General features: G+C 44.1%; 1 protein-coding gene across 1 annotated transcript in view; it reads left to right on the top strand.

Annotated features, from left to right (window-relative positions):
* The window catches only part of LOC142085620 (uncharacterized), a 198335-nt gene extending 181889 nt beyond the window's left edge, over positions 1 to 16446 (top strand). The window contains exons 28-38 of the mRNA XM_075157683.1: positions 629 to 757; positions 985 to 1113; positions 2203 to 2334; positions 7011 to 7139; positions 8015 to 8140; positions 8981 to 9109; positions 11385 to 11513; positions 11840 to 11968; positions 12634 to 12759; positions 15207 to 15335; positions 16367 to 16446. Coding sequence (XP_075013784.1) covers positions 629 to 757; positions 985 to 1113; positions 2203 to 2334; positions 7011 to 7139; positions 8015 to 8140; positions 8981 to 9109; positions 11385 to 11513; positions 11840 to 11968; positions 12634 to 12759; positions 15207 to 15335; positions 16367 to 16446 — 1367 coding nt within the window. The remainder of the gene's footprint in view (positions 1 to 628; positions 758 to 984; positions 1114 to 2202; positions 2335 to 7010; positions 7140 to 8014; positions 8141 to 8980; positions 9110 to 11384; positions 11514 to 11839; positions 11969 to 12633; positions 12760 to 15206; positions 15336 to 16366) is intronic.
* Positions 16447 to 18410: the final 1964 nt, after the last annotated feature.

The raw sequence follows: 18410 nt of genomic DNA, 5'->3' as shown, positions 1-18410 counted from the left end.
CTGGCACGTTTAGATCCATGAAAATCCCTGAAATAGAAATCTCATAAGCAGCAGGTATCAGATGACTTGAAATGTGCCTTCAGCTCAGCCACTGACATGCTGTGACTTTTGCAAGCCACAAGCAATTTTCTGATGTCTCCTGAGGTGCTGAGGACTCTCAAAGCCTTAGCCACCAGTGCGACCTGTCAAGCCTTCACAGTGCCCACCGACCTTTTCTTCAGGCCTCGCTTTCTCTTTGATCGCTTTGCAGAGACCTGTGAAGTGGAAAGCAGTACATGGACACGGTGTATTTTCACTGTTCAAACAGCAGTCCCTCTGTCTATGCATAACTGTGTAAAAGCGAATGGCATCACCATCTCTATAGACACCATCTGGATGCACTATCTCTATAGACACCATCTAGACTATGACCAAGTCTTTGCAAGCTTTCATGTGCGGACTCATTAATAGCCAATGCTGAATGCTTTTAATATTTTTAATACATTCTTTTTCAATTCTATTTTCTGGGCATGCAGTCTTCTAAATATACATGGCCATGTGCAAGAAGAACAATATTGGCTCATTTGCCAACGATGGATGCTTTCCATGCAGCAAGAAGAACTGTTGCTCTCTCTGCTTCTCCTCGCAGTGTGCGCCCCGGGATTTTTTGGCAAGCGGTGCGAGGAGCAATGTGACTGCGTACACGGCTTGTCCTGCCACCACCAAACTGGAGCGTGTCACTGTGAAAAGGGATGGCGAGGGAGGCACTGTGACAAACGTGAGTGTCTGCTGGGCGTTTACGGAGGAAAGTTCAGGTTGGTGTGTACGTTCCTCCCGGATCCAGAGCCGATGACAGGATCCTTTCACTCCCGTGTTGCTCCGTGGGGTCGGTCTGGAAGCGTTGATGGGGATGGTTGCAGCAGATCCGTCGGAGGGGGGTAGTTTTGCACCGTCCTGCCTGGCCCCTGCCCCATGCCCTAACGAAAATCGGTGGCACCGTTGCAGCTTGCTTGCCCGGCCGCTACGGCGCGGGCTGTGCCCAGCGGTGCCGGTGTCCTGCGGGTACCCCCTGCCATCACCTGACGGGAGAGTGCAGCTGTCCTCCGGGATTCACCGGCTACGGCTGCGAGAAAAGTAAGTTTGTTATAAGAACGCAAATACTTGCCATGTAAATTAATTAAGAAATTAATTTCTTAAATAAAAACCTGATGATGTAACCAACGCCTGAAGAGGGAGGAGACAACAACCTCACGGCAGCGAAGACGGACGAGGGCTGTGTGTCACTCACCCAGAAGGTTTGGTGGGTTCTGGCCTCTGTGCCGGGGGCGGTCTGGGCTGGCGAGGTTTGCCCTCTCTCGGTTTGCAGCTCAGGCTGGCAGGGAGCAGCCGGGGACTGAACTGGATCAAAATAGACTGAGGAGGTGCCGGCAGAGCCATCGCTGCGCCGTGGGTGAAGCAGCAGCTCTGCTTTCTGTTGGCCTTGTCCTCGGGAGAGGCCGTCTGTTCCTGCTGTCGGAGCTCACGGAAATGTCGTTGTCTGGTTTTCCTTCGAGGCTGAATTTGGCCGTTTGGAGCTGTCTTTGAAAGCAGGCTCGTCCTGTGACCCCGGCTGCTTAGTTCTGACTTTGTTCTTCCTTACAACGTTTTGCCTGAGCGCTGCTTTAGCAAAAAGAAAAACAACAATAAAAAGAATTAAAAGAATTGACATTGGTGTCCCATATCCTCCACTAAAGGACTCTAAAGCCTGACCCACAACCGGGTCGACTTAGTGGAAGTGAGATGTAAGAATTAGACATGGAAAGTCCAAAACCTGCGGGCAACGTGGCCGTCAACAGGCAAATGAAACCTGTAAAGGTGTTGGTGCTACAGCAGCTTTGCAAGTTTAAACTCCCTGCAAAAGGTAGAATGTCTTTATCCACACGCCTGGTCCCTCGTGAATTATACTGTTATTTTAGTCAATTTTACCTGACATTTCCCTATGATTTTCTCTAGTGACAAGAAAATTGTATCTGGCCCTTGACAGTTGGGCACAAATTGACTGAACGAAACAAAATCAAGCAGTGAAGTAACCCCCAAGTAAATGTAATAAATCCAAAGTCCCGGAGGAGAGCGTCGTTCTGTAGGCAGGGATTTTATTTAATAAATTTGAGCTTGCTCTTTGTTTGAGTGCTATATTTACCCAGACAAATTTAATTTACTGGTTTACATTTCCTCTTCCCCAAGCTTGTCCACCGGGCACGTATGGTAAGAACTGTAACCGAGTATGTCAGTGCTCTGCCGAGAATGAGGAATGTCACCCGGTGACTGGCGACTGTGCGTGCCGCCCGGGCTACTACGGGACCCGCTGCGACCTCCGTGAGTACCTTTGTGGGCTGCCCGCTTTCTGAGCGAGGACCGAGTAATGCAGAAGCATGTGCTGGCCCTTTGGGTTCATCTGTGTCAGTACCTTCAGCGTTGACTGAGATAAAGTAAGCGTAGGTTGGGTTAATTTACAATAATAAAAATGCCTGTATTATTGCAAGGGATTAATTTAAAAATAATAATAATTTTTTGAAAAATTAATTTAAAAAAGGACTAATTTACTAGCTAAATTCTTTCCAATTTCATGCCACGCTGAAGAACATCAATATCATTCTCTACATTTACACCTCTCATCTCCAGCTACACCTGGATATTGTGTAGCTCTTTCATTTCCAAATACCTTCGCCAAAATACTTCCCGAAATCTCTGTGTGCTCAAGTAAGGACAAACGGTTATTAGAAAACAACAAGCTACAATTGGCAATAAAACTAAGCGATTCATAAAGTCAATTAAGTTGTAGGGCCTTCTGAGGAACAATCAAATTAAACAAGTTGTTACTCTGGATTGAAAAATGGTGACTAGTTAGAGGACAAAACGCCAATTGGCCGAATGGTCCATCATAAAAAATATTCCCAGATCCACATGCCCCATGCCGGTATTTTAGAACGTCTGTAAAGTTGTTTCTGGTGGAATGTGGCAACTGAGAAGAAACATAGACCAAAGTATCCAAAAAAGGAGACAGTTAATTACCTTTTTATTTACAACTTTAATTTTGTTTTTATTCCATGGCTTGTAATAGACTCATTTAAAAAAAAAAAAGCTTTCTCTTTGGTGAATGCCAAAGATTTTCCTTTCCAAAGAATCCAGCGTGGCTCTGTTTGGTTTGCTTGGTTTTTTTGGGTGGCAATTTGGATACAGAAGCCATCTGCGATATGTGCGGCTCTAGCGAGGGTTAAACCTGTGCTTTATTCCTCGAGTAGAAATAGGAAGGAGGCTCATTTTAGAGATGGGCATTTGTATTACCATCATGTCATCACAAGTTATTCTTTAAAATATAAATGTAAATGTAAGGATTGATTCTGTCCTGCTGTGTACATCAGTTCTCACTGTAAGTGAGATCGAAATCCGGCCTTCAACATCTCGGCTAGAGCCATCTGGATCCATTATACATTAGGTTATAATAAATATTGTAGTAGAGCAGTAGTGGAGATCAAGTATTTAACAGTATCGTTTTAAAGGACTTAATCATGGTTAGCCTATTACTTCTATGTAGCAATCTTTCAGTAGTCATTACCTGTGCGTATAGTACTGAATCTCTATAGATTCTAGTAAATGTCCTCAAGCTTGCTTAGATCCTTAAGATTTTACTTCAGAATTTTAAAATTTAAATAATAATTACACTGAAGTTCTGATAGAAAAGAAATTACTTACAAAATGAAGTCTGTGTTTCGTTGCATTCAGAGGGGTTTTGCCATGGGCTCCTGTGTAGCTGGGATTAAACCTATAGCGTATGAGACGTGATCCTTCGTGGTGCCGTGTTCTCTTAGGTCCCAAATACACACAGCATCTTGCACAGCAAATTCTTACGTAATAAATACAGTTTTGTTAAACGTTTACTGGAGAGATAATGGAATGGTGGAGGTTCACAGAGAGAGAAAATCTGTCTTGCATCTGTGTGGGGTTTTTTTTCCTATTCTCCCCTATGCCACCCTGACCATTGCTTAGACAGACAAAAAAAAAGGAAGGAAAACAGTTTAAGTGTGTTATTTTTAGGTTTAGGTCAGTGGAGTGAGAGATTGTGGACCTGATTGTGAAGTGACTGGTAACCAAGGATAGCTAGTGTGACTTTGGTGGGAATACTCCATGTTCCCGCCGTCCTCACTACAGGGAGAACTGGGGCTGCTCCGGGATGAAGCAGCTTTCGATATAATATTAAAAACAGCATAGGGAGCCGCTCCCAAAGACGTGAAATGGGCTTCAGTCCAGTCAACATGTGGTTGGATGCTGCTGGAAACGGTTTCTGGCAACTATTGCTATATTTATAGTACTGTGAAAAAAGATTCAAGAAAGTATCTATAAAAGGTGTAGTTGGCTGGGAAGTCAAATTTCCAGGAGCCAAGAGCAACGAGGCTTTCATGTTCTCAGATTTTGGAGTGAAGAGCTGAAACAGTCTCTTGGCAGCATCCAGAGGAAGCAGACAAACTAGCAATAAGGATCCCATCAATTGTCCATAACTCGGTGGACGGGCAGATCTACTTGAGTGGTTATGAATAAAAAGCAGTAAGTGGTGTTGTAATGGATAAAAAAACCCCATGCTATGTCTCTCTGACATTTACTGGGCTGGATGAACCCTGAGCCAGAAAGACCTCACCAGCTTCACCTTCAAGCTGTAGGTACCAGGATGCTTCGGAAGTGATTTTATGACAGTGCAATTAATAACGTTGGTAAGAAAAGCCCTAGTGTGTGCAGTTGGTATGAAAAGATTTGGGAGCTCTTGGTCATGGCAAACCCACCCAAACCAGAAGGAAAAAATCAGGAAATGAGTTAGAAATCTGGCTGCTGCTCCTGCCATTCTTAGAAAAAACAGAAGTCACATGCACAGGAAACTGTTAAATTAGAAAATGTCTTTATGAGATAACTGGCGGTTAGAGGCTAACCCTCTTTATAAAGGCAGAGCCTACTTAAATGGCAGGACCCTCTGTAAATTGCCCTAGCTATCTGCATGGAAGTTCTCCTGCAAAGCAGTAACAGATGAGATGGCCCCGTTAATAACCACATGAATGTTGCAGCTGATGTGTTTGCCCTGCTTGTGCTGCTCCCTGTTGAACCGCAACAAATAAAATGCTGCGAAGGTAAATAAACTGGTAAGGGGGGAATTACTGCATCCCCTTCAGCAATGGAACAGCTCTTGCTAGTCTTGAGCGGAGGAACAACTCTGAAAGCTTTGCCAGGGAGAAGCAGCATGTTTGGGAGTGTGGGAAACAGAATTAAAAAAGAGAAAAGCCAAACGATGACCAAAAGGAAAGGGAGGAGGAAGAAAAAAACTCACTTGGAATCCAATTAAATCATTGAATCTGGGTGTGTCCTTAACTTCATGTCTTGGTGGAAATGAAATAGATGTTGCAGGGCTCACTCCTTGATGCCAGGGTTTGCACATGAAACAGATTTTCTGTACTGACAGATGGAAGCACTGATGACGAAGTATTCATTGAGAAGAAGCCATGGTTGAAAAGGGCTGGGGAGAGTATCTGCATGTTATAAAAGTGTGTATCTGTTTAGTCCTGATGATCTGCTATCCTGATTTGAGCAGAAGCCAATTTTCAGTTTTATTTTAAAAGGCATCCCTTTAAAGCTTCACCGTAAGCTCTCCCTCTCTATTGAATAGTTCAAAAAATCCAGAGGTTTCTCCAGCCACTCAGACCATGCCTTCATGCCTTCAGAAAAGAGAGAAAATGTGTAAAGTTATTTATGCACAGATTGCAAGAGATCTGTTGCTTGGAGACGCATGCAAATATATATTCAACCAGATTTCCAAAGTAGCCATAGGCTTTCCTTTTGCCGGGGGAAGAGAAGGAAGGAAGGAGCAAAGAAATGACATGTAGAGGCAGTAGCACTAGTGTAACCGTTGAATGATGATCATGTTCTAAAAGCACCAGCTTCTCCCTCTTCCAGTACACTGGAAAATTGGGAGAATAACCTGCATCATCAGAGTTCAGAGGTGGCACGCTGGATGCGACCCTGACAGACGGAGGCACATGCCTAGCAGCTCTTTTCCTCCGTTCCAGCCTCCATCACTCTAAAGAGTATCTTGAAGACATGACCTAAGCGTGGCAGATGCATTCATGTCTTCCTGATCTTGTATTCAGTGCTCCTTCAGCATTAGCTGTCCAAAAAGAAACCAGAAATACTTGCTACCACCTGGAAAACCTCTTCGTGGACAGCTCATTGCCATGCAATACTGGCTCAGCAATCCATCCAGGTCTAATGTTTCTTCTGGTTATTACACAATACAGCTGCTTTTTTTTTTTTCCTCAGAGAATTTTCTGGCTTTGCATTTAAAGCGTCTCTCTCCTGTATTTATCTTCTGAGAAGGTGTCTCCTGAAATTCCATGTTATTGTCATGTCTTCCATCCACAGCCCACTAAATTTGTCAGAGCGACACAACCTCCAGTTTGAAAGAGTAGATTGTAGAGGAAACAAACTTTTTTCAACTTAAACATTTTTAAAATATGAGACCTGTCCCACTATCTGTGACTGGGCAGTTAAAACGACCGCTAAAAGGGGCAGAGAGAGCTCACGGCTTCTCACCAACACAGTCAAAGCAGGCTGTTACTGCCCCAAGGGAGAGGGACCAAGGCCCCATCTCTCCATCCCTGCCATGGGCGGGAAAGCGGGGACGGGTTGATTTGGAATAGAAATCCAGGAGGAAAACCTCTGAAGAACTGGGCTTGCTTTTCTTGCTACTTCATGTATGAGGAATGGGAGGAGCAGGCGCGGCAGCAGCAGTCGGTCCGGCTCTCCAGGCGTTTGGCGCTGCCTTGCTGCCCCAGGGAGTGCTTTGCCCGAGGCAACCATCTGCTTGTCAGTGGCTACTCCTGGCCCTCTAGAAGTGGTTAGAGTTAGAAAATGAAAATCTAATTTTGGCTGAAAGCAACAAAGTGCTTATGACATGAAATGCCATGGGCCCAGTAGCAACATAGCCTAATTGCTATTTTGTTCTTTTACAACAGGGTGTCCAAAAGGCACTTACGGTTCAAACTGCCAAAAACCCTGTAAATGCATGAATGGAGGCCATTGCGACCCTGCGTCGGGAACTTGTGATTGCGCGCCTGGTTTCATTGGAGCCGACTGTAGTAAAAGTAAGCCAACATTCATGTTCTGCTTCTTTCAAAAAACAGCAGAGAGAATAATCTGCATTAAGAGCTTGTCAGTAGAAAAACAGAGAGATCCCAGCTACCTCCTCCTTGAATTGTAAATCAGGATTCCAGCTTTGTAAAAAATCTCTTGCAAAATATTTTCCCTCTCTTCTGCGTGCATGGAAGCAAGGACACTCATCCCAGGATTACAACCTGCTTGCCCAAATTTATTTCTAGAGCCAGCTCAGCATGAATTGCTCAAGTTCCTTCTTCCTGTCCAAAATTTCTAGGTTGAGAAATTATCCCAATATTTTGTTTCACACTATGGTGCCATTAGTTTCAATAAATGGGAAAAAGATCAAGTTTTGTCATGGCAAAACTGGTAAGGGCTCCATGGCAACCCTACTCTTGCTTCTCTATTTCTGAGCTAAATTGCGTGGCTGAATTCCTGCGCTATTTCCAAAGCTATGATCTCTATGAAGTTCTCTTCAGTTTATTCACAGAAAGGCAATGCTTTAATGTTTAGTAGCCTATAGCTTTGCTCTTCAGCATAGGACAGCATCAATATTAAAGAAGGAAAGACATCTTTAGCTGGAGGGATGAGCAGCTGATACTTCAGTTGTACACTCACCTTTTTGGTAGGAAACCTACTAAATGTTCCACGTGAAACCATGGATTATATTTATAACCCCAAGTAAAGTTTCAGAGGGAGAAGCAGTCATGTCTTTGGATGGGTTTTGCTTTCACAGTTGTGGCTTTGAAGCACATTAGCTGGAATAAAAATGGAGCCAACTTTACCTGTAGGATCCTGCCTATGTTAAAAATGCAAACTGGCATTGAGTACCCAGGTGTTTAACAAAGGCCTGTGTTTCCCTCAGCTTGCCCTGAAAACCGATTTGGGAAGGACTGCACCCTGTTCTGTGCGTGTGGTAAAGGTCGGTGTGACCCGCAGACTGGCAAGTGTACCTGTCCTCCCGGCCAAATGGGACCCAGCTGTCAGCAAGGTAACAAAGCGGGAGCTAAGGTCATACTTAAAAAAAACCAGCAAATAAAACTCAGCGAGAAATATTGTTTATGGCTGTTTCCCAGTGCCTTTGCTTGATAACATTGCAGTTTGCTGTACTCGGCCCCCGTCCCGCTCCGCTCCATCACCCTGCCTTTGTCCTACCCCCATCTCCTGCCCCCATCCTACCGCTTTTGGTACCGTTGCACTGGTTTCTCCACAAAGCTAAAGTCTCTGTTTTCAGAGACTGCAGTCCAAGCGGAACATAAAGATGGGAAAAAGGGTAGTTTGTACCACACAGCATGAGCAGTGTGAGGGCACTGTGGGTGGATGGGACTAAATTCAGCAGTAAATTACTAGAACTGAAAAAGTGAAGGGAGAAGATTTGCTGAAGAGGAGTTGAGAGATGGGACAAAGGGAGGAGGGCAAGAGGAGCAAATGGAGTGAAGCCAAGCGAGGGGATATGGCGAGGTAGAGAGTGTTTGCATGAAACTGCTAATAGGAATCATAGAATGGTTTGGGTTGGAGGGGACCTTTAAAGGTCATCCAGTCCAACCTCCTGCCATGGGCAGGGACATCTTCAACTAGATCAGGTTGCTCAGGGCCCCGTCCAACCTGACCTTGAATGTTCCCAGGGATGGGGCATCTACCACCTCTCTGGGCAACCTGTGCCAGTGTTTCGTAAGCACGGAGTAGAGTGTCCCACAGCCCTCAGGAGACACCAGGCACTTGGGATACTCTGTGGCCAGCATGTGTTTGTATTTATTCCCTGTCACCTTCATCCTTTTTTGGGATGCTAATTTTTTTTTTTTTTTTTTCAAACTTTGTTAATTCTCTGTAGTGTGTCCCCAGGGACAATACGGCCCCAACTGCCACCTGACATGTACCTGTCAGAACGGTGGTATCTGTGACCACGTGGATGGCAACTGCACTTGCGGGCTCGGCTGGACAGGAAGATCGTGTGAGAAAGGTAATTTTCTGCTTTGATGATAGTGAACATGTACATTCAAGCAGGGGTTCGCGGTGTCTACAGACCCACAAAAGGGAACAGGTTTTGCTTAAGTAGACTCTCTCCCAGCTGCATTTGTCTCTGTAGCTTCTCTCACGCAGAACTGCCCCTAGTTAGAGCTTTAGGTCTTTTTTCAGAGGCAGTTTTCTCATGAGTCCCGCTCTGTAATTCTCATCAGTTCCTTTGCATGGCCTCTTACTTCTTCTCCTGTCCAGCTTTTGTGTTCTTTTGTTCATGGGAACATTGTTTTGTATCTTCTTTCATGTTCTCCTCTGAGCTCAGCAGAAGCCCACATGTCCCTCCTCTCATGTTATGTTCTCTCTTGTTATTCTCTTCCCGTTGACACTGGGCTGCAGTTGAACTTCCCATGTGTTGACTTCTCTGCTAGTACAGTTCTGACAACATCTGTCCAAAGCAATTGAGATTGTCTTGCTATTTCTTCCTTTCTCTTCTCCGTGACAGCTCTCCCTTACACAAGACAACGCACGCTAAGCTCAGTTTTCAGCCTAGAAACCCTCCTGCCAGCCCAGAGTAGAGTGTTTCCACGTCTTTCTGTCCATCTCCCAAAAGTCATTCTGCATTTCTGTGTTCCCATTTCTCTTTCCAGATGAACGATACCTGTAAAGTTATGGACTTAAATGTTCAGGAAACCATGAGTTTACTGGTATGATGTAAAATAAATAGTTAGTTCTGAGTTCACATTCAAGACAAATGTCATTGTTGCGTCATAACTGCCACAATGCAATCTTCCCAGCACACCCCTGGACCCTCATTTACAGCCTTTCTGTCCCTGACATCTGTAGAACATCCACCTCAAACTCCATACGTATCTTTACCACTGGTCGTTATAGGGCAGTGTCCCTATATAAAATGTCGTATAGAAATTACACTTTTTAGCAGAATTCTTCAATGCAATTGTTTCACTTTGCACCTGAGAAGACTCAGAGACCTTGCTGCGTGCATGTGTGCGTGCAGAGAAGGAGCAGGGCGGAAAGGAAAGATGCTAACTCCACGGAGCCACTCACAAGGTGAATACCACTGTGGGCAGGTGCTAAAATACTCCCCCCCCCCCCCCAAAAAAAAAAAGTGCAGTTTACCAATAACTGGCTGACTTCACGTTGCATAGGCCACCTGTGTGCATCTCCATTTCTCCGTTCCTTGAAATCTCTGTGACCGCCCGTAGGCTGCATTTGGGTTGCAGAGCCTCAGTAGGGTCATGCAGGTGTCACCACGTGGAGTGGTGGATCGTGGGTGTATCTTACAGAAGTGCTAACATAAAACATCTCTGGTGTCAAGCACGGGGGTAGACGTGCACACAGCGCGTAAAAAACTCTGTATTATATCACTAGAAAGAGCTTCGCTGTTTACCTTTTGACAGAGATAGCCAAGTTATTGGAACTTTGAGTCTTGATTTCCACAGCAGTGTGGTTTTGAGTGTGTTTTGACTGGAAATCAAAGACAGCTAATCAGGCATCCTTTTTCTAGTGATTAGATACGACATTCTTGAAAGATCTTATCTGACATTTGCAGAGTTATGAATCTGATTATTTGGATGGCCACGCTCATTTAAGTTGGTCTGCCCAGATTCAAATTATCACAGCAGTGGGAACTTAACTTATGCAGAAATGATGCCTAGGTTAATTATATTGGCACAGTCATTTTTGCGTGACTTGGCTTTCAGTAATTTGAGACGTGTTTAGTTCTGTAAAAGCAGATACCTCATTATACATGGAAGGTCTGTTGCTATGTGTGAAAAAGAGATCCTCACGGTGTTATTAGGAATTGGAATAGTGTGAACTCCAATGATAACACAGAGGAAGAAAAGCTACGTGTTTTCTTTCACACTTTCTAAGTGCCTAAAAGAAAATATTGCTGTAGATATGGAAAAAAAAATAGAAGATACCATTTATACCATTTACTATGTGGCTTTACAACACATGGTGTGGGTTCAATATTGACTACGTAAAGAGACAAATAGAAGAAGACTATCAAAAGTACAAGGAAATTGCTGCTCGAACATCTATATAATAAAAGATTTCTCATTGAAATACGTAAATGCATCATAGTTGTGCAGAAATGCTGTGTCATCATAACAAATGTTCTCGGGTCTGCAAGTTACTGTATGGGCATCATATCTCAGCTATACAAACTAGCACGTAAGAGCTTTTCTGGGTGTCATCAGTGATTGTTCTGTTTGTTTTGTTTGTCTGTTTTTCTGTCCGTGTCCTGCCAGCAGAATGTCTTCCAGGGAAGTACGGGTCTGGCTGCGGCTTGGACTGCTCGTGCCAGCACAACGGCACCTGCGACAGGTTCACGGGCTGCTGCCGATGCCCCGAGGGTTACTACGGCCACTCCTGTGAGCACAGTAAGTGGCGGCACCTGGGCAGCCCGCGTGCTCTCTTTTCCAACAGTAATGGGATGTGGGTCTTCAGGATAGTCACGTAGACACCTCGCCGGTTCAGTTAACGTTTTTGGGGTGTCCCAGATCACCCGGCTGTTTCCCGATCTGAGTAACTTGCATACCCCTGGTGCTGGGGTGGTACAAGTTTAAAAGCACGTGGCGTTATTAGAGTTAACGGTAAATATCATTTTTGTGGGCTCCCAGGGAATGTAGCTGAGAATACAGAGGATTTTAGAAAGATGTATGTTTTTCTTCATAAACCTTCCTCATTTGATACTTTCATTTTTCAGGGTGTCCTCTTGGATTTTATGGGCTAAGCTGTCTTCATGCCTGTGCCTGTAAAAATGGAGCGAGCTGCAATGCAGTGACGGGGCAGTGCATTTGTCCTTTGGGTTATCAAGGTGTTTACTGTGAGAAAGGTACTTGTATCCCTCTGACGTAAAAGAAAAAAACAAACAAAAAAACAAAATAAAACTCAAAACCCCCCATGTCATTACTCAAATGTTTGTTTGTTGAGACCAACTTCTTCCTTATTTTGAGCTTTATGAATATCCTGAAACACTAGATTTGGGATTGTTTACCTGTTATATAGCTGGGTGTTCTCATTTCCTTATAAATTAACTAATCTGGTTCCAATTAATACGGTGAAAGTCCTGGTCTCCATGATGTCTTCAGCAATGAGTTCCACATGTTGTTTATTAAATATAAGTTCTTTTTACTGATTTTAAATTTGCTTCTAAAACTCCAAATAAGATTATTAAATAGGCGCATGTCAGACCTGTTGAGTGTTACGGAACGGTCTTCTAGAGAGTTCTAATTAAAAATGAAAATAAGTGCCAGTTACATTTCTGGGACAGATTTACAGATAACTTTGATGGGTTAGATTAGACAAACCCAACATAAAAGCATAAAGGTATAAATATTATGCCTATTCTGCTATGTTTGATTCTTCATTAAACTTGGCATTTACACGAGCTTCAGTGGAGAGTTTAGGAGCTTTCCTCTGAGACATCCTGGAAGAACTCTGGCCTAATGTTCGTCTTGCCGTTCAAATGCGCGACTAAAAAAGTGCTCTCGCTGTCAGGCTGCGACAGGGGCTGGTTTGGAGAGAGGTGCCGGCACCGGTGCGACTGCGGGGGAGCTCCTTGTGATCCAGAGACTGGGAAGTGCCTTTGCCCACCTGGGAAGACTGGAGGCAAATGTGACATTGGTAAGGGTCATATTTTCGAAGGGCTGGACTATGTTTAGGTAAACCAGTATGACCTGTTGGTCTAAGCGTAACTGTGAAAGGACGTTTGCCGGTATTCAAGAACACATTGTTTGTAGCAAATTACTCGTACAGCTTATCAACAGCTTTATCAACAGGCTGTACCTCGTGATTTAATCAATATTTAAATTAATACACTGATGGGAAAACCGTTTATAGGTCAGCTGTAAAATGTCATTTGCCCTGAGTTTTGGAGAACGCGCGCTGGTGAAGGCTATACCAAGAAGCCCACGGTTTTACAGCCGCAGTTGGGAAGGCTCCAGAGGGTGCACGTGGGCACGAAGGGCTCCGATTGCCGTGTGTTTTGTCACACGGACATTTGTGACCCTTTTCAGACCAATGCAAAAGTACGTCCGGCTCCGGGTTTGCTTCCCCAGGAAGCAGGGCGGAATCCCTGCGGATGAGGGTAGCGGAGCTGCAGCAGCTATGCCTGCCTCTGGGGATCAGCAGTAGTCCAGGAACATTTAATCCAAATAAAATTCCCTCATTTGCAGCACAGGCACTTGGGCTGTGTGCTTGAGAAACGGTTGGCCCATGAGAGCAGAATTATTTTGTAACAAGGGTATAAAAACAGGTGAGGAAATTCTCTTGTAGGGAAAACCAGTCCCACCACTGTACCTGGTGAGCTGGTTGCAGGGTTGAGAGGCAGCAATAGCAGGCCAGGTTCTTGGGCCAGACTCTGATCGCAGTTATGCCGGAATAAATTTAGGGTAACCACTGGAGTAAAAGGAATGGCATGGGTTTAAACCAGTGTAAGAAGAGATTTGTGGTCCCAACGTTGTGGCAAACAAGATAAAAGCAGTGAACGTCCCCGTGCTGATATTGGAGGTTCGCACCAGGAACCGTAATCCTCCTGAGCCCCAGAATCGCAGTGGGGGAATATTATTTCTCTTTTTGTTCTAGGACAGGGCAGGAAACGGCTTTAAACCACCTGTTATTAATGCAAAGTAATTGCTGGGAGCTTAAGTGCTAGTGCAGCCTGCAAAACGAAAATGGAAAATGATTTGCTTCCCTCTCCACGCTGTCCTGTGGTCAGGAATCGAAGCCACCCAGTCTGCAGGCACTGAGCCGAGGGGGACACCGGCCACCCCCGCGGCCAGCTGGGCGCTGGGCATCCAGAGGCCTTTCCATGAAATTTTAGGCAGAAGTGGAACGCAAGGGGGAAGCTTAGAACCAAAAATGTGAACTGAGGTTTTGCTTCTTGCAAACTCTAGGAGTCATTTTTATTTTTCTTAAATCAGCGAGGGTAGCCCCCGTCCATGAAAAGCTGTTATGGGGTAGGTTTTATTTGCATTTTTATTTTCAATTAGGCTCAGTTCATCTGTGATATAACTGTGAGCAGCTGTGACTGTGCAGTGGCCATAAAGATAAAAGGCCTGATTTTAATTTGAACTCTGGTAAAGCACCCATTAAACAGGCAAAATGTTAATTAAAAAAAAAAAAGAGGGAGAATATAACAGACTTTTATGGGCGCTCTTTTTCTGTAGTAAATTAACATTGCAGACTTTCAAACAGATGTCTTAAATACACATTGTTATTAACATGAAAATGTGGTATTACATAAATTAGAATCAGGTCCAGAGGTGTTCGAGGAGACCTTTTCTCATAACATTTCCTAATTGAAAAGGCCAAGCTCTGAGCGCACGGGGAGAGTTCTCCCACATGTTGGGGCTGCAGCTGATGCAGGGCTCAGCAGCACTTTTATTTACCTAACGGTGCCTGTGTGAGAAAGCGAGCGCCTTGATTATTTACAGTATTTTCTAGCGAGGTGAGGGAGAGAGGGCTATTGTTTACAGTGTATTTAGCACCCTGCCTTGTGACTTGCTGCTAACTTTTCCTTCATGCCTTTACTCTGACTGCATAAAAAAATTGCAATGAGAATTTATCAGCCTAGGTATGAAATGTATTTGTATTTGGGAGCGAGACATTTTGTGAGATTAATTTGCCAGGAGGCAGCAGAAGCGTGCAATCGGAGTAAGACATAAGAGTATATATAAAATGGATTAATTTTCAATTTCACATTCTTCGAGTGAAGGCTCTTTGCTGGCGCACGCTGACAGCCAAGCCGCGCAGCGGAGAGCTGCGGGAGATAGTGTGGATCCAGGACGCTGACAGTAACTTTCCTGAGCAAATCCCAAGATCTTTTCTGTTGGGCTGTCAACCCCTGGTTTTACACCAGTAATGATTTCCATTCTGGGAACTTCTTTAGGACAGCTGGGCTACAGTTTGGGCGGACCATGCAGTAGACGAAACTTGAGGACCGCAAGGCTTTCCAAACTGTCACATTTTAATGTTAACAGATGTAGGTGTCTAAGCAGCTTCCTGATCCCAGAGAACAGGGAGACTACTAGGGAGCCTTCACCCCCTTCCAAACACTTCTGTCCTTCCAGATTGCAGGTCGGACCAGTACGGCCCCGACTGCTCCCTGCGATGCCAGTGCGCCAGCAAATCCCAGTGCAATCCCTACAACGGGAACTGCGTATGCCCAGCCACGTGGATGGGGCCAACCTGCAAAGAAGGTAACACAAGCTGGAGATGTGCAGACTTTCTCAGTAGAAGAAACCCTGCCTTGACCACGGTGGGTGGTCAGTGGGCCGTTTGGACAGGAGTATCGACCCACCACGTAAAGGTGGTGCTCAGCAGCAGCCACCACCGTTTCTGTGTCAGGCTGTGTCAGGCAGAAGCCGTTCTGCATTTCCATCTCTGGTGAAAAACGCAGAACCATGATAGCAGCAGCTTTGCTTGGAAGGGTTGTGTTGGTGTGTGCTGCCCTACTAAGGGTCCAGGAGCCTGATGTTGCAAATGCCAGGGGACACTGCAAATGCCAGGAGTCGTTCCAGGTGGTTGTGAGGTCTTGGCCAAGCCGAACTGACTCAGTGCAGTGGTTTCCCCTCAGAGCAGGCTGTGGAGATCTTGCACAGCCTGCTGAAGGATTTCCAAGGCTGCCTCCAGCACAGCTGTGCCGGAGAGCGGTGCACTCTTCTATGCCAGCATGAAATCTTGCCCTGAAGTAGTTGATATCCACAGCCTCTGTAAGGTGAATAAGGAGGTTCACCTGCTGTGCGTGCCATCACGTTCGCTTACTTTTTGTAGAGGTGTCAGGTTTTGAAGAGCATGGTGAGATGCGTTAAGTACATAAAATCTTGGAAAATAGATATGGATTCATTTGTGAGCGTGCTAAAGCACTCATCTCACTATCACAAAAGGGTTTGGGGTTTTGTTTTTTATTTAGATAATTTCTCTTCTTAATGAAATATAGTACTGAGGGAAAGTTTCCTCCCACTTGTAGTCTAATCACAACCGGCTTGATGGTGATACCATACAATTCTGCATTTGGGTTAGGAAACACTTTGGGAACCTTCTGTTTGAGAGGTGGTCTATTGTTTTGCCTGCTCTCTGCCTCTGTGAGGAGACCAGTGTAACTCAGTCCTCCACCTTCTTTTGAAGAGTACCATTTATTGAATTATTTAAGTGTAAATTGTATAATCTATACAATATTTCAGTATTATGTTATACAGACCTGAAACCGTGTTTCTACTTAATTCTCTAGGTGGCCCTCCAAAGCTTCCTTTTTATGAAGAGCAAACTCAAGAAAGAGGGAATATTTTTCCAAGAGCTCTACAACAGTAACATTTGGACTAATAAATGAGCTGTTTTATATGCACAGACGGTATTTGAATTTGGATATGAAAACAGCTATTCAATTCAGCTTGAATTGTACTGAAGTATTCACACTTCTTATGGAAGACTACAGAGGCCATTTAGTAGCTGAATCCTTTTAAAAAGTTGAATCTGTTTCATGTATTTATTCCTAGCCTCTTACCCCTCCATTAATCTGCTCTGGACATTCTTTCTGATATATAATATAATTCATTGTTTGAAAGCTTGGACATGTTTTTAATAAGACCAGCTCCAAAGAGTATCAGGATAAGCAGTATGTAACGTATCAAGGTGCAGTGAGCCACACTACGTGTAAGTGACTTTCTAAACCCACTTGACAACCAGCGTGAAGTTTAATGAGTGTTTCGCAGATTATGAAGCCAATATGGATTCACTGCAAAATCACGTTGCACAGAAACTAGTGGGATTCACCAAATTAATTCCTCTTTGAATAATATTGTGTGTTCTGGAGAAGCATTCAGTCTAATTTTAAACTTGCAACTGAAGAAGAATGCACCACAGTCCTTGATAAGTTGTTAATTAATTTGAGAATACCGCATTTCTAGTGTGGGTTGACCGATTGGAAGGTCTCCATCTATATCTTGCTTACGTCTGAGTCCGTCTTCCAAAGAGCATGGTGTCGTCTGTCAGGCTCTTCTGGCTTTGTGTTCTCCCATCTTGAGTTGAGTTTCTCAGTGGTTTGTCAAGTCAAACTGTGCAGCAGTTCTCATCAAACGGTACCTTCTAATGCAGAAAAGAGTTTTATCTTGGATGGAGAAAGCAGACAGTAAGCAAGAATAGATGTTTTAAGATAATCTGTGTTCTTTATATAAAGGATTACAATGTGGTTTGACTGCACAATAGTTTGATTAAGTCAGCTTTCAAAAGTCCTGGTACTATTCAACAGCTGCTGTTGGTCACTTAATAGAACAAAGACGTTTTGGTGCTATTTTGTCTGTTTAGACAGGTTGTTCTTTAATATAGGACTATGTCATTATAAAGGAATAATGTTCTCCATTTTAATATTCTGAGTTAACCAGACTAAAAGATTTCAGAGTGCCTCTTTATACCTCTCTTTAGGTAGGAGTTACAAAATCTGTGTAGAAACTATAGAGTCTGACCATATCACAAGTGCACTTATTAAAGGGCGTCAGGACCATGGGCTCGTAGACATGGCAGTACAGGCAGTTCCAGGTCCTGTCTTCACACTACCATTCACACACCGGCACAAGCTGCAACTCTGCAAGAGAAGATTTTTGTCATAGAAGAGACCCAGTGACAATAATTGATGCTAACTTGTGATTTTTAAAAATGATGATTGTTGTTGCGGTTGGATAATGAGTAGCTGAAGTAAGAGTTTCACCCCATGGTTCACCTCAGGTCTTAAACGCATCTGCAGTCATTAACTGTCCAGGACAAAGCAGGCGACGCTTGCTCACCTGGGAGTTTAATTCAAACTGTGATCTATTGGAAGCAATACAGGTTTTGTAGGTATTTTTCAAGCTTCATGGAATTCTTATTGTTATTATTCATCATTTCATAGGTATTGAAAGTCATCCTAAACACAGTGAAGATACTTGTGAATGTGTCAAAATTAATTAACCAACTGTGCTTTCAGCCAGAAAATCACAGGGGCTGATGCTGATCCCTTGTCATTTCTTCTTTAGAGCTCTATGAATGTCGCTGGAAAGTTTGCTCAATGTAAATGTGACAAAATTGTTGTTGTCCCAAAACTAGTCAGAAGCGTGTGGCTCTCAGCAGGGCTTTACTGTCAGCTGTGACGTTTTAAATGTTCTTTTGGAGATGTGATGGCCTGGGTCTGGTCCTACAATTATGTGAATTTGGGGCGATTTCACTGAACTGGAACTGATAAGGTAAATCTCGTGTGAGACAATTAGATATAATCTTAGCAACTGCTGGAGGAGAACGATCCA

Source organism: Calonectris borealis, chromosome 9 (assembly GCF_964195595.1).
Source record: "Calonectris borealis chromosome 9, bCalBor7.hap1.2, whole genome shotgun sequence".
Lineage (NCBI taxonomy): Eukaryota > Metazoa > Chordata > Aves > Procellariiformes > Procellariidae > Calonectris > Calonectris borealis.
Note: the sequence above shows the minus strand (reverse complement) of the source record. Positions and strands in the feature narration are given on the sequence as shown.